Genomic DNA, 15,829 nt, shown 5'->3' on the forward strand with positions numbered 1-15,829 from the left:
TCATAGTCCACATCCGAGCCTGTGAAGTAGAGGCGATGAGACCAGCAAGAGAATAGAGACACTTCATAGTATTAAAATATCAAGGTCCAAGAAGAGAGAGACTCCCTTTTCCCACAGGACTTGAGCTCTGGCTTTCCTTGAGCCATCTTAAACTGTCTTTTTTTTATTCCAGATGTAGCTTGGGTTTCTTTATGAGAAGTGATATACCAACAGAGCAATCTGCTTGTGGTCACAGCTGTAGGGGCTCTTTAAACCTTTTGGGGGCTAAGACTGTCAGGTATGGGGAAAAGGAAGGATGAAAGATAAGGGCCCTATCAGGCAGAAGGGAGAGTAAGAGAAATCTAAGTCCTGCTTTCCAGAAATTCACAACAGGTTTTAAGAGGATGGAAACCTAAGTAGGACTAAAAAATTTTAGGAGTGATGATGATGCTGGCTGAAGTAGAGATGGAAGGGACTTGGATGGCAACAGTTAAGTTAGTGAACTAGGAAAGGAATGGTGGAGTGCAGCCTATAGAGTCAATCAAAGGCTTAGGCAAGGGGAGAGAGTGCTTGTGCCCATAGAAAGAGAAAAGATCATGTTTATGGTTCCTGCTTTCAGTGTCTGTTCTCCTTGCCCTGCCCTGTCCGCTGCTATCATCTTCTCATGGAAGGAAAAAAGAGTGATAGTGATCTACCATCTCTTTACTCTCACAGTCATTGTCTGAGGGATATTTTATAAGCATTCTTGAACCTTTATATGGAAGGCTACCCCAATCCTGACACCCCACCACAAGAAACTTCAGTAATTCATAGTAAGGAGACAAGTAAGGGGGTATCCAGAGCTGGGGTTCTGGGGAGTGAATATTTGTTTCTCCTTAATTCTGGTGTATGATTCTCTAGGACCTTCTTTCTATTCTCTTAATTGATTCAGCAGCCTGCTTTTATTTTTTTCTCTTTGGTTTACTAAATGGTATCCAAGAAACTTAGAGCTTGATGAAATCTTGGATATTTTCTTGCACAATTCTTTCATTTTATAAATGAGGAAACTGAGGCCTAGGTTAGACTGGTAATAGAGCTGTGAGTCAGAACCTGGTCGATCCAATGATCTTTCCAGTTCGACTAATTGCTTCCTGAGCTTTTCTGCTTCCACTCATTTCTTGGAAGAAGGGACTCTACCTTCAATTCTGGATGTCAAAGAGCTGAAAAGTCAAAGCTCTTTTGTTTTGAGGCCCAAGCTCCAGGACCCAGTCATCTGTGGGAAACAAGAGCCGGTTATTTAGTCTTGCCAGAGGAAGACAAAGAGAACTAGGAACTACAAGAGGTCAGAGCTAATAAAAAACAAAAACAAAAAAACTTTGTATTATTTCTATAGGCTCCTTCCCATTCACTGTGCCCCCAAAACTTTCATGTTTGTACGATGCCAATAATCTATACCTCCATTCTTCTTCCTCCTTTCATTGCTTTCTCTTTCCCTCTTCAAGATGACCACTTTTTAAAGCATTCATGACTCCGAGAGAAATAAAAAGGAGCACGACTTCATGGAAAGAAGGCTGGATTTGGCATCAGGAGACCTGAATTTGAATTCTGCCTCTGCTGCTTCTTAGTGGTGTGACTGAGCAAGTCTTTCTGGGCCTGTTTCTTCACATGAAAGTGAGAGGGTTAGATTGGGTGATATCTAATACACCTTCTACATCTATATCTATGATAATCTTAAGAAAAGAAAGCAGGCAATAGGGAATGAATTGAGAGATCCTTAAAAAAAAGGTGAGGTACTAACATATTTAACATGTATTGGTCAACCTGCCATCTGGGGGGAGGAGGGGAAAAATTAGAACAAAAGGTTTGGCAATTGTCAATTTTGTAAAATTATCCATGCATATATCTGGTAAATAAAAGCTATTAAAATATATTTTAAAAAAAGAAAAAAAAAAAGAGATAAAAAGTTTCTTCATTTAAAAGCAGTTTAGGTCGCCAAAAGAAGTACTTTGCACCAACCATGCATCTAGTGACCCCAGCAAGGCCAATGACTTGATGCCTCCAGCTACTGTAATAATAATAACTGGTATTTATAGAGCGCTTTAAAGACCTTTATTTCCCACAACCACCCTGTAAGGTAGGTTAGTGAGAATACCATTACCTCTATTTTATAGATGAGGAAATTATTACAAGGGATGGGAGGAGGGGAGCTAAATTCCTGAACCATTCTCCAGGGTTTGACTGAGACCCCTTTCATCTTGTGCATCCAGAAGCTTCCACTCAACTTCTCAAATCTTCCAAGTGGGTCAGTTTTAGGAAGGCCAGCCCTTCTTAGCCCAGGATTCAACATTTCCAGACACTAGTACCTTTGGGGTCACTACTTCCTTGGATGGAAGGCGGGATGCACTGTGTCCCAACAGGAAATAAGCATACCAGTGCCAATTATGTGCCAGGCTCCTTGCTCAGTCCTGAGAATACAAAGGAAGACAAAAGAAAAAAAAGTCCCGTTGCCAAGTTGTGGTCCCGAGGTGAGCACATGCAAGCCATTACAAACAACTAGATTAAAGGGAAGCAGGGAAGACTTCCTGCAGAGAGTGAGCTTGCAGCTCGGACAGGAAGGAGACCAGGGAAGCCGGGAATCACGGATGAGGAGGGGTATTTCAGGCGGGGAGCCAGCGGATGCCCCTTGGGGAGATGGAGCTCTCCATTTGGGCGCACTGGATGGCAGAGGGTGATGGCTAAAGAGGCCTGAGAAGCTACGGGGCAGGTGAGAGGGGGCAAGGCCTGGTCCCCGGCATCCTTCCCCCTCAGGTAAAAGGGCGAACGGATGGCTGGGAAGGCGGGGTTATGGAGCGCTGCCACGGGTACTATCACGGCGCCGGGAGTCCTCTGCACGTGCCCTGTTCAGCCAGCCTCCCGCCCTCCGCCAGGCAGCCCCGCTCCAGGAGCACCAGCTTCTCCTGCTTTCTCTTTTCTGACCATCGCCTGCCCCTATTTATCATTCAGGGTCCCCCTTAGAACCCCGCTCAGAACCCCGGGAACAGACGAGCAAAACCACCTCTTCCCAGGGTACTGAGAGCACGCGCGCGCGTAACAGCGCCCACGCCCCCAACGCCTCACCTACCCTGCGCGCGCACGCACGTATTTGCGCACGCAGGCGCACACATTGAATTTCCCTTTTAGTCTTTCCTTCGGCCCAAATGCCACGGATGGCCCCGCCCCTCCCGTCTGCTCCGCCCCCAAGCCGCGCGCCTCCCGGAAGTTGGCGGTGCTGGAGCCACGATCCGGGAGCGTGAGTCGGAGCGGCGGAGAGCCGAGCGGCTGGTAGGGAGAACCTGGAGGGCTAGGGCAGCCTGAAATCATGGCAGCCCCGCAGCCCCTGGCGCAGCAGCTGGAGCAGCTGTTGGACCCGCGGCCGATAGAGGCTGACCCGGAGGCGGACCCCGAGGAGGGTGAGTGCGGAGGCCGGGCAGGGTCGGGCCGGGGACCACGTGTGGAAGAGGCACACTCTCCGGGGCCGCGCCGCGAGCCTGAAGGCGGGCGGGGGCTGCTGTGAGGCGCGGTATCCCTCCGCGGCGCTGCCGGGGTCTGAGCAGCAAGTTCTTCCGTGGGCCTGGGCATTTTGAGGCAGCCGCCTCAGTAGGGTGGAGTCATGGGAAGTGGGTTCGAATCCCGGCTTTTCAGCGGAGAGTAAGGTCCTGTCATCTGCCCTTATTTATATCCCCAGAATTTAGTCACTCAAGTCAGGCGGCCTCCAAGCATTTATATTAAGTTCCTGCTGTGTGCCGGGCTATGTTCTAGAAGATGAAAACACAAGGCAGCTCCTGCCCAAGAAACTGCGGGTCAGGTTCTAATGAGGGAGGGAACATGCAAATCAGGGCACGAGCTGTGAGTGCGAATCCTTCCTCTCTCCCCGTGCCTGAGAGAGCAGCTCAGTCGGGCCTTCTGAGTCCCCATCTCCCATGTAAAGTGAGATGACCTTTAAGGAGCTTTTCAGTTCCTGCCCCTGCAAACTTAAGAAGTTACAGATCTGCTGGCGGGTGTGGGAAGAACTGGTTGTTTACAGCTTATTTGGTTAAATGCTGGTGGGGCCTAAGAAAGTAAACCTGATGTGGTGTTTGCTCCGCTTTGGAAGGGGCGGGTGTTAACAGTGACATCTGGGAGTGAGAGGACGGATATGGAGCCTTATAACTGCCCTACTGATGGTGGACTTTTAAATGACCTCTCCCCCCCTTTCTTTTCCTTTCAGCTACAGCTGCCCGAGTTATTGACAGGTTTGATGAGGGTGAAGAGGAAGACAGCGCCCTCCCTCCGGTGGGAAGTATTAGGAAGAGGGCCTCTGTCTCTCTCTTGGATACGGACAAACGATACTCGGGCAAAATCACTTCTCGAAAGGCTCTGAAAGAAGATCTGTGGGAACAACCTCAGCTAGAAGCGTCAGGTGAGATGGACACGTATATGGGCGGATGCTTACTTTCCTCTTCCTTCCTTCTGTTTCCTTGGGGGTCAGGGACAGTCCAAGAATAGACATACCGGCCACCCTGTGTGAGTCACCTAGGAAGGTAGAAACACACATGAGGTATATGGACCCTGCATCAAGTAAATTTCAGTCTTGCAAGGGAGTGTGATACCAAGTAGAACGTGATAATTGTCTGAAATACTGGTGAGAGTTCCCAGGAAGGAGAGACCAGTTTTGCCTGAGGGAAGAGCAGGGACATTTGAGTTTTGACTTGAACTTTGTCAAGACTGATAATTAATATTTCTTTGGATAGAAAGGGTAGGAGGGCATCCTTGGGAGAAGGAACAGTGAGTGCTCAGAGGCAGGAAAATACTCGTACATCCTGAGGAAATATTAAGTAAGTTTCCTTATGTCACAACATGTGAAGGGAAGTATTGTGAATTGACAGAACGTTGGAATGTTCTATTGTGAACTCATAATTCCTGACAAAGATTATCATACAATGTGAGGGATTGTGACAGCTGGATTTTTTTCTTTATTTTATCTCTTATTCTTCAGCTGTAAATTGATCTAAGGATCAGTAATAAGGCATACTAAGAGATGGGAAAAGATGGCTTCCTCATCTATGTGACAAAAGAATTAGGTCTTGTTACATACTCACAGAATTTTAGAGCCGAAAGGGACCTTAGCAATCATCTAGTTCAATGCTTTCATTTTCTATAAAATGCCTGTCAGGAGGCACTCACTTCCCTTGGGCCACACAGCATGTTAGTGGCAGAGCCTGGACTAAAAACTCTTAACTTTCTGACTCCTGGACGGTGCTCTCCGGTATGTCCTATTCCATTTTCAAAAGGAACTACTGATTTCCTGTGTGTTTTTTATTTGCACTGAAAGTGAACTAAGGACCACCCAAAGTAGTCTGGTAGTCCTGGCTTAGAGCTTATTCAAATGTAAGTTGATTACATAGTTGGGTCTTTAACTATGCACTTAGTGTTTCTGTGCAGTTTTTCAATTTAAGCAGTAAAACCCAACCATCCAATTTCCTATAGACTCTGGAAGTTTGTTGGACTTACCAGTTAATCAACAAGTACTTTTTAATTGCCTGCTCTCTGCCAGACATTGTGCTGGGCATTAGTAGTACACGTTGGTGAGTGAAGCAATCCCTGTGCTCAAAAAACTTCTGTTCTTATGAAAATAGCAAAGACACATGATTAAACATAGAATAAACATATATAGAAAAAATACGGATAAATACCAGCAAGCTGTTAGGTAGATCAGGAAAGGTCACCATGCAGAAGATGGTGCCTGAGCTGCATCTTGAAGGAATAGAGGGAAGCTGTGAGGCAGAAACTCTAAGCATGGGGTACCACCTGTGCAAAGTCATCAAGGATATGCTGTATAAGGAGCAGCGAAGAGGCTAGCTTGATTGGATCACATTGAGTCATCCGCCAGAAATATGAAAAGATAGGTTGGAACCCAGGTGATAGAGGGCTTTAAAAACTACCTGGATTTGAATGCGCTCTAGGGGAGTGACTAAGCAGTACTTCACTGGCAGCAGTGGAAAGCAGAGATGTCAAATGCTCTCAAGAAACTGGATTAAATTGTAATTGGGAAATGTTTAGCAAAAGCAATAAAAATTCCACAACATAGGTAATGTTCATGGGTGGTTTTCTGTATCACTGTGCAGCTTTTTGAGTTTGATATCATAGATTTGAAGAATGAATCTCATGGGGGAGAGACTTGAGGCAAGGAAAACAACTTGAAGGAAACTTTTGCAATAATTTAGGAGCTAAGAACCTGAATTAAGGTGGTCCTTGTGAGGAGAGAGAATGGGTAGGATGCCAGTAATGTTGAATTTGACACTCGATTGAATGAGGTGAGAGAAAGCAAGGAGTGGGGGATAATGCAAATTTTCTAATTGGGGAGCCTAGAAGATGGCATAGCCTTCAACAGAAATCAGGAAGTTTGGAAGAGAAATTTCATTAGTGGAAGCATTTCTTCTCCAGATGCAGAGACCCTCATCACCATTCAATTTTCCTTTGCTGTCTCATTGTGATATGGAGATTCTCAAAGACTATACCATTAAGACTCAAACTCATACTGTTCTAGAAAGACTTGGAATAAAAAACTCTATCACACTGTCTGACTCTTGAGAGGATTTTGTAGCTAGGTGTGGGAAGGAATTAATCACCGGATTCCTTCGATTAATCAATCAGTCAACATTTATTAAACACTTACTCTGTACCCAGGCACTGTGCCAACTGCTAGAGATACAGAAAGAGTCCAAAGACAGAAGTTATCAGTTAGCTAGTCCCTGAATAGTATTGAGAAGACTGACACCAAGGTCAGGGAGATTTCAGATTTGGGAGTTGAAAGGAAAACAGTGCTTTTTCAAGAGTAGATAAAGGAAGGTCACCTTGACCTTGATATAGTACCTTGCACTAGTGGGCACTAAAAGTATTTGTTAAATAAGTATTATTAAATAATTTGTTAAAAGACTGGATGAATAAGTGAAAGATTTTATCTCATCAGGACCATTATATCAGTCTTTAGTCTTTCCCCCCTTCAGTCCATCCTGTCAGCCAATTCGGTAAAGTCTAGCTCTGATTATGTCATTCTCATTTGAGAGCCTTAATTAAGTCCAAGTTTCTTTAGCTAGATTTGCATTCAGTGCTGACCCCAGTGCATCCATTCAGGCTATCTTTCTTTTCTCTTCCCCTCTACATACTTGTTTTCTACCCAAAGGCTACTGTTTGGCTTTCCCTGGAGTAGCTTTCTCTTTTTTACTTCCTTACTTTTTTCCATACTTTTCCCATTCCAAATGGACAACCCCATAGCAGATAGAGGAGAGGGATAATGAAGATAAAGAGTTGCTTTGCTCCTCCAGCAGCATTCTGTTGTAATCTTACCTGAAGGAAAGGCTTAGCAGATATGCTTTGTGTTTTATGAAGTTTTCCTAGCTATTCCTCTAACTTAATGCTGTTGTTGTTTTTTAAAATTAATTAATTTATTTTATTATAGCTTTTTATTTACAAAACATAAGCATGTATAATTTTTCAACATTGATCCTTGCAAAAACCTTCTGTTTTTGTTCTGTTCCAGCTTTTCCCCCCCTTATCTCCACCCCTCCCCTAGATGTCAGGTTACATGTTAATAATCTAATCTAATACATGTTAGATATGTTAAATCCAATATATGTATACATATTTATAGTTATCTTGCTGTACAAAAAAAATTGAATCTAGAAAGAAAAAAAAATCTGAGAAGGAAAACAAAATGTAAGCAAACAATAACAGAATGAAAATGCTATGTTGTAATCCACGCTCATTTCCCATAGTCCTCTCTCTGTGTGTGTAGATGGCTGTCTTCATCACTGAACAACTGGAATTGGTTTGAAACCATCTTATTGTTGAAGAGAGCCACGTTCATCAGAATTGATCGTATAATCTTGTTGTTGTGTATAATGATCTCCTTGGTCTTTTAATTTAATGTTAACTTTTTTTCATTGAGTGCATCAGGTGCATTGTATTTCTTTCATGAATGAATGATTAAAAAGTAGATCAAACTTCAGAGTACTATGCTAAGTACTGAGGATGTATTTAGAAAAGCCAGGCAGACCTTGTTCTTGAGCTTCCCTTCAGAAGGGGAAGATGACACAAAAGGAAGATTTCATTTTTGAGTCAGAGAGAAATGATTTCATGCTGCTGTTTTATGTCATTTCTTAGCAGTTTCTTGTTTTTCTTTTATATTGCTAAATTTTGTGCTAAAATTTTGTTTCTTTCTGATGTTGAATCATTCAGAGCTAGTGACTTTGGTGACAAGATCTTCCTGGATTTTTAGTAGCTGTGGCTGTAATACCTGCAATTGCCATCAGGCATGTTGGTTAAGAGCATTAGGCTGGAAGCATTACGATTCTCAAGTCTCTTGGGCCAAGGCCCTGGGCTTTCTCCATTGAGGTCTGAGGAGAAATGGAAATGGTCATCCAGGAGCGGTGGTTGTGATGGCTTGCCTTGCCTGGCCCATGCTGCCTCCTCTGTCTCCCTCAGGATGCCCTGAAGCTTCAGTATGGCATGTTTGCCTGCTCTGTGGGTAGCAGCTAGTGGTGATAGCTGGCTCCTTTACCATAGGAGTTATCTTCTCATAGGATGGCTGTGTGAGGGGTAGACTGGCAGTAGGAGCTGTGGTCTGAAGGTGCTGCTGCTCCCCTGTGTGACTGTCAGAAGGGAGGTGATGAGGAAGGTGAGCCCTTCCTCCTAAGGGGATTCCCCCTCCTTAATTATAGATGTAGTGGTTGGGCTAGAGTCAAGTCTGGTGATTTAGAGGACATTGCTATCCCCAGGACTCTTGGTTGGAATATTTAGTTTTTGTATCTCCTAACAGATAGTCTGATGCTTTGCTTTTTGTCTTTTGTATACTTTCCCTTTTCCCTTTAATTAGATTGGTGTAGGTTCTTCAAGGACAGGGATTCTGTTTTATTCATCTTTGTATCTCCTATGGTACTTTTTACTTAGTGGATACACAATAAATACTCAAAAAAAGAATATCTACTTATGCCCAGAGTTCCTAATAAAGAGGAGTTATGTTTTTGTCCTGACTATAAGTCATATGTAATAATTACCTATCCTTGTTCTGACAGAGGGAGGGAGAAAAGCCATTCCTGAAATACAAATCCAGATTGGTATCTAAGCTTTAATGGCAGTTTGCACCTTGTGCAAAGTGTTCCATCTCTACCCACCTGTTAGTTTGAAGGTGAATGAAGGAAAATATTAGCTTTAAGCCATGACTTTGAGTAAATTTGTGAGGTGGGAGTTGATATATTTCTTCATGTAATATTCACTTTGTCTTCCTTTTTTCTTCCTCCTTATTAGGCAGAGAAGCATCTGATGAAGAGTCAGGGAGCACAGAGCTAGTGGAGTCTGATGAGGAGCAGGAATCCAGCGATGATGGGGGAAGCAATTTGGAAGACCAAGGCCAGAGACAGAAGAGGAATGCTCATTCATCAGGCTTTAGTTTCCAGAGCATCAGTGACTTTGAAAAATTCTCTGAGGGAATGGATGATGTTGGCAGTGATGAAGAGGAGGAGGAGGAGGAGGAGGAGGAGGAGGAGGAAGAAGAAAATGGTATAGAAGAGGAAACTGATAAGGAAGAAGATGGAGAGGAAATCCAGGAGGCTGTACCCGAAGACAAAGATAATGATGAGACAGTGAAGACCTTCTCAGGAGGCAAAGTGTCAGAAGAAGTGGAGAAAGGCAAAGCTGTGAAGAACCAAATAGGTTGGTGCCTGGGTTTTGCTGATTGCCAATTTCTCTAAATCTCCACATTTGATCTACTTTCTTTTGTTTGCTTTCTCCCTCCTGTGCCCTTCCAATTACTCTGTGACATGCCCCACTTATCTGGAGGCCTAGGGCCCCTTTCCTTTATGTTAAGTCAGTCATCTCCATATTGAGTAGCACAGTTGGCTATGCCCTAATACCTGAGGCAACTAGATTTCAGCTTCAGACTTGAAGAAAATCTTTTTCTTTTCCTCAGGTTTTAAAATCACAGATGAATGAGTTGTCACTCCTGTGTAATGAACATTTGTTTCCAGAATGCTATTTTTCTCCTAATTTGGGAAAACACTAACTTGGCAAATTACTATAATGGGATTATGCAGCTAAGTAAGGGGCCTGGGATTATTACTTTTAGGAAAAGGTATCATAAGTAAATGATGGCTTTCTGTTTTCCTGATTCTCAGCATTGTGGGACCAGCTCTTGGAAGGAAGAATCAAGCTGCAGAAAGCTCTACTGACAACCAACCAGCTTCCCCAACCCGATGTTTTTCCTATTTTCAAGGACAAGGGCGGGTCAGAGTTTGCCAATGCCCTGAAAAACAGTAAGGACTTTTATGTACTGAAATTCTTATGGAATAAGCATATCTTTTGCACCCAGAAAAAGAGGAAGGGTAACAGGAGTTCTATACCATAAATTTAAAAGAATAAGGTTAACTTACTAGGTGGCTTACTTACCTTGTTTAGTAAGAGTGCTTACCTCAGTTTAAGGATCAAAGCACATCATAAGATGACATTTCTCAAATTGTTCTTTTCTCTTCTAGATGTGTAGTTGTTTTTTTTAATGGCTTTTTTTTTCCCCCTGAGGCTGGGGCTAAGTGACTTGCCCAGGGTCACACAGCTAGGAAGTATTAAGTGTCTGAGACCAGATTTGAACTCCGGTCCTCCTGAATTCAAGGCTGGTGCTCTATCCACTGTGCCACCTAGCTGCCCCTTTAATGGCTTTTTATTTACAAGATATATGCATGGCTAATTTTTCAGCATTGACAGTTGCAAAACCTTTTGTTCCAACTTTTCCCCTCTTTCTTCCCACCCTCTCCCCGCAGATGGCAAGTAGACCAATACATGTTAAAATATGTTAAAGTATAAATTACATGTCCATACAGCTATTTTGCTGAATAAAAAGAATTGAACTTTGAAATAGTGTACAATTAGCCTGTGAAGGAAATAAATGCAGGAGGACAAAAATAGAAGGATTGGGAATTCTATGTAGTAGTTCATAGTCATCTTCCGAGTTCTTTTGCTGGGTGTGGCTGATTCAATTCATTACTGCTCAATTGGAACTGATTTGGTTCATCGCATTGTTGGAGAGATCCACGTCCTAGTTGTGTAGTTTTTAAGGGAAGGTATAAAAGCGCATAGAAGATTTCCAGTCCTGGAAGACTGGCTGAGCTAGAGTTGTACTATGCATATTTCCAGTACATGGTAGTATTCTAGTACAGAGAACCTAAGGTAGGAAATGCGAATATTGCTTGGGAGTACCAAATCCTCTGGCGAACATGGTGCCTGTTTATTTTGGTCAATGACAAACATTGTTAAAAGCACTTGCTGCGTGTTTATGCACTGTACTTATTGGTTGGGATACAAAGACAAAAATGAACCTGTCCCCACTGTCGAGGAGCTTGTGATCTACTGGTGGCAATAACAAGTCAAGTCTCCTTAGAAGTTATCTTGTCCAAGACGAGAGGAAACTGATGTGGTAGGTGTGCTTAAGGCACAGGTAGGAAGCAGTAGTGCTAGCAGAATTCATACTCCTGTGACCCTGAGATTTCTGCTCTTTCTCCAGCCCCACACTATGTTTGTTACATACAGAGTAGGTTTAAAAAATAACCTGGTTTAGGGATGATATAAGCTGGGGTACCAAACTAGGCTCCCCATAGAAGGTGATGGTCAAGCTGAGTCTTAAAAGTCAGAAACTCTGAGAATTGGGGACTAGAAGGGAGGAAGAACATTCAAAGCCTGGGGGAAAGCCAGTTGGAAAGTACTTAAAGATGAAGTGTCATGTAGGGCAGTATGGCTATACTGTAAAGTGTAGAGAGAAATTTTGGTAGAATTCTGGAGTCTTACACCTGAAAAAGGACCTCAGGAGGTCATTTAATCTAGTTGATTACCTACCTTAAGGCAGAATTACACTTGACTCACTAAAGGCAAACGTCTATTTGTTATTCTCAGATTTCCAAGCTATCAGATTCAGAGATAATGTGATTTTCTCAGCAAGCATAATTTTATTACTTGCCCTCTTAGTTAGGGGCTACAGCTCCCCAAAGAAATGTTTATTCTTCTCTATAGACTAGTAGTTAGAGGGATGCAGCCCCACTCACTAGGCTTTCCAACTTTATAAAGAATTACATTATTTCATCTCACTTTTCAAGTAAACTGCTTCTTTTCCTCCTATTTTAGACAGTGAACCATTTAAGTTTAGGGCTTAGGTATATACGGAATTGTCTTGATCTCAGGGAACCTTACAAAGGGCCTTATTTGTAGAGCATGCTTTTGTTCTTCTTTCATATTCTTGGAGCCAGCAATTGACTAGCACAAGTTAATAATTTAAGGCATTGAGATGGAACAGAATCAGCTACACCCAGAAAAGGAACACTGGGAAATGAGTGCAAACTGTGAGCATTTTTTTGTTTGTTTGTTTTTCTTCCCAGATTATTTTTACCTTTTGAATACAGTACTTCCTTTGCAACAACAACCACAACAAAATTTGGTTCTGCACATATATATTGTACCTAGGATATACTATAAGATATTTAATATGTATGGGAATGCCAGTCATCTAGGGGAGGGGGTGGAGGGAAGGAGGGGAAAAATTCGGAACAGAAGGGAGTACAAGGGATAATGTAAAAAAAAAAAAAATACCTATGCATATGTACTGTCAAAAAATTTTATAATTATAAAATTAATAAAAAAATAAATTAAAAAAATAATTTAAGGCATTGAATCAAAAGCTTTTACAGCATCATTTTTAAAGACTTTGAAGGAAGGCGATTCTGTGAACTTTCTTGGAAAATACTTAGTTTAATCAGGAATTATTTTCTAGAGACTAATCTTTATGTTGTGTCTGTTACTGTAATTGAAATCTGTTTCCTATGTGAAAATAGAAAACAGTAGGTTAGTGTCATCCTTCCACTAGCTCCTCAGATAGCAAGAAGGGAGTTATTACTTTACCTCACTCTTTCTGCTAATCATTTTATTAGTGGTTTTCAAATGTTTTGAAGATTGGGAGCCTTTTTGGAATTTTTCATTCTGTCTTGTACCTTGATTCTTGGTGTGTTTTTGGAAAAGAGCCTGAAAGAATATATAGTTGCAATATTTAGTAAAATTTTCACACATAAAAATACTAGAGATGTCTTGTAGACCAGGGTAACAATGGGACATTTTAGATTAAATAATTTTAATGTGTCCTTTTTTGTTGTTGTTGTTGTTGTTCATTTTGCACTTCAATTTTTTCATAGCTGTTTTAAAATTAATATTTGAATAATGACCTGAACAGTGTCTTATAGTGTAAGTGAATTATATTTCATCTACTATTTTATTTTGACTATTTTAGAATGCTGTTAACTCATTTTACTTGTGTTTCTTTGCTCTTTTCTATTGCAGTTTCTAGTTGGACTAGATTGCTTCTAATATCTTTTCCTGCTATGATCCTGTAATTCTATAATCTGATACTAAAGTTATATAATATTAGAGCTGGATGAGCCTTTAGATCATTTTTGTTATGATAATACTTCATCGTAGGTCTTTGAAAAAGAGCATTTTATTTATCTGTCGGTGGAAGAGGGTGAAAAGTTCCAGACAGCTGGATTTTCTAGACAGTTGAAGGTTAATCTTTATATATTTAACAAATGTTTCAACTCTTATAATATTACACACTTTGCTGCCTTAGGAAGTGTATAGATTCAGTTCAACAAACAGTATATACAATGTGCTAGACACTGGATTAGGCAAAAATGAAGAGTCTTTGCTCTCAGGAAAAGTTACTTTCTACTGAATGTAACTTAGTCCTCTTCCGGGTGTCCAAAATTAGTCACTATATATGTATAATAACAAGAAATACACTGGGCTCAATTTCTTCTGACCCTAATACAAACCTTGAGCCTTATTTTGTTGGAAAAGTCCCTTATATCAACTTAAACGTCTTAAAAGAGTAAGTATGAAGTGTAGTCATTTGGACTGACTACTAGGGTACCTTTTCTGAAAAATTATTGACTCAAAAGCAGAAATGACTTACTTCTAGCTTGCTTTTTTATCCTGTTTAAAATCATTATCTTAACTCTCATTATCAGAATTTGAACCTCTTAGTAACATTCAGACTTCCATATTGGCTTCATTCAATTATTTCTTCCTTTTGCATTAGTTTTGTGTCATGTGTGTGACACAACTAGAGTGTGACATTTTTACTTATTGTGCCCCTACATTGGGGTATATCATCTTTTAACATTAAACTATTTCTGCTTGACCATAAAGTGAGATTGTGCTTTGTAACTACAGGTGCATATTATTTTATGCTTGGTTTTCTTAGTGGTGCTGTGTAATCAACATTTTTCCTGGGTTCATCATCTTTCTAAACTTCTTGATACTAGATAATTAAAGTTTTACTACAGTTCACTTTTCCTGAATTTTCCTTTTTCCTGTTGGATGTCATTTATGGTTATGGAATCAAACATAAAGATTGATTTGGGGATGTGTGCCATCTTTTATGCTTTCAGAGACTCCCCCATTTTTAAATTATTCATATTTTTCATTAGTTTATGTAGTTAAAATATGTTTGTTTTTATGGGGAAAGACTTAACCTTCAGTGGGTCTTCAAACATTATAGAAGTAGAGCATTTTATCTTTTTTTATCCTTTAGGGAAAATGGTCAATGCAAGCTAATATTTATCATTTTCTCTCTGGTATACCAAGCATGTAAAAATTTGCAGCATCAATTAGTATATCTGTTCAACAGATTTTGTGAAATGTAACTTAGACAATCAGATGTTTGGCAAAGAAAATTGACCTTTTCCTCCATGGCATTTTCCCTACCATTTTTGAGTAATGAACTCTAGTCCCATGCACCACTGTCTCAAACTCAACATGTCCAAAATAGAGCTCATGATTTTTTTTTTTTTTCATCTTATACTTTGGACTCTTCCTAACTTTTCCGATGCTTTTGAGGACACCCTCATTCTCCTTACTTAGTCTCATAAATGAAGAGTCATCCTCAGCTTCTCTCTGAAATTCATCTTTGCATATCCAATTTTTTTTTTTTTTTACTTTCACAGTAGAAAGTTATTGTGAAGAAAGAGTGGTACCATATATATTTTTTGAAATAAAGCTTTTTATGCATGGATGGCCCTTGCATAGCCTTGTGTTTCAGATTTCACCCTCATTCCCCCCACTCCTTCCCTTAGATGTCAAGCAATCTAGTTTATGTTAAACATGTTCAAATATATGTTAAATCTAATATGTATAAACATGTTTATACAGTTCTCTTGCTGCACAAAAAAAAAATCAGATCAAAAAAAAAAAAAGAAAGTAAATGAGTAAGAAAACAAAATGCAAACAAACAACAACAACAAAAAAGAGTGAGAATGTTATGTTATGATCTACATTCAGTTCCTACAAATCCACTGTCTGGTGTAAGTCTCTCCAGGTCTTTCTAAAATCATCCTGCTGATCATTTCTTACAGAACAATAATATTCTCTAACATTCATATACCATAATTTATTCAGCCATTCTCCAACTGATGGACATCCACTCAGTTTCCAGTTTCATGCCATTACAAAGAGGGCTGCCACAAACATTTTTTTGCACATGTGGGTCTCTTTCCTTCCTTTAAGATCTCTTTGGAATGTAGGTCCAATAGAAACACTACTGAGTTAAAGATTATGCACAATGATACCATATTTTTAAAGCACTTTGCAAATCTAAAAATGCTTTGTAAATCCTATTTTACATGTTTGTGGACTGGCTGAATAAACAAGCATGAAGTTTGAATTACTGGATTTAGAATGTGGAGACCTGGATTCACATTTAGGTTTTACCATTTTCTAGCTGCAATCTTAGGCCAATATGTATATGTACTGTCAAAAAAAAATGTTA

General features: G+C 40.7%; 1 protein-coding gene across 1 annotated transcript in view; it reads left to right on the forward strand.

Moving 5' to 3' along the window:
- The first annotated feature begins 3,197 nt into the window (after positions 1-3,197).
- Positions 3,198-15,829, forward strand: part of AATF (apoptosis antagonizing transcription factor) — a 104,280-nt gene continuing 91,648 nt past the window's right edge. Inside the window, exons 1-4 of the mRNA XM_074262048.1 lie at positions 3,198-3,407; positions 4,205-4,396; positions 9,283-9,687; positions 10,149-10,286. Of these exons, the coding sequence (XP_074118149.1) occupies positions 3,317-3,407; positions 4,205-4,396; positions 9,283-9,687; positions 10,149-10,286 (826 nt within the window). The 5' untranslated portion in view covers positions 3,198-3,316. The remainder of the gene's footprint in view (positions 3,408-4,204; positions 4,397-9,282; positions 9,688-10,148; positions 10,287-15,829) is intronic.

Source organism: Sminthopsis crassicaudata, chromosome 4, assembly GCF_048593235.1.
Source record: "Sminthopsis crassicaudata isolate SCR6 chromosome 4, ASM4859323v1, whole genome shotgun sequence".
Lineage (NCBI taxonomy): Eukaryota > Metazoa > Chordata > Mammalia > Dasyuromorphia > Dasyuridae > Sminthopsis > Sminthopsis crassicaudata.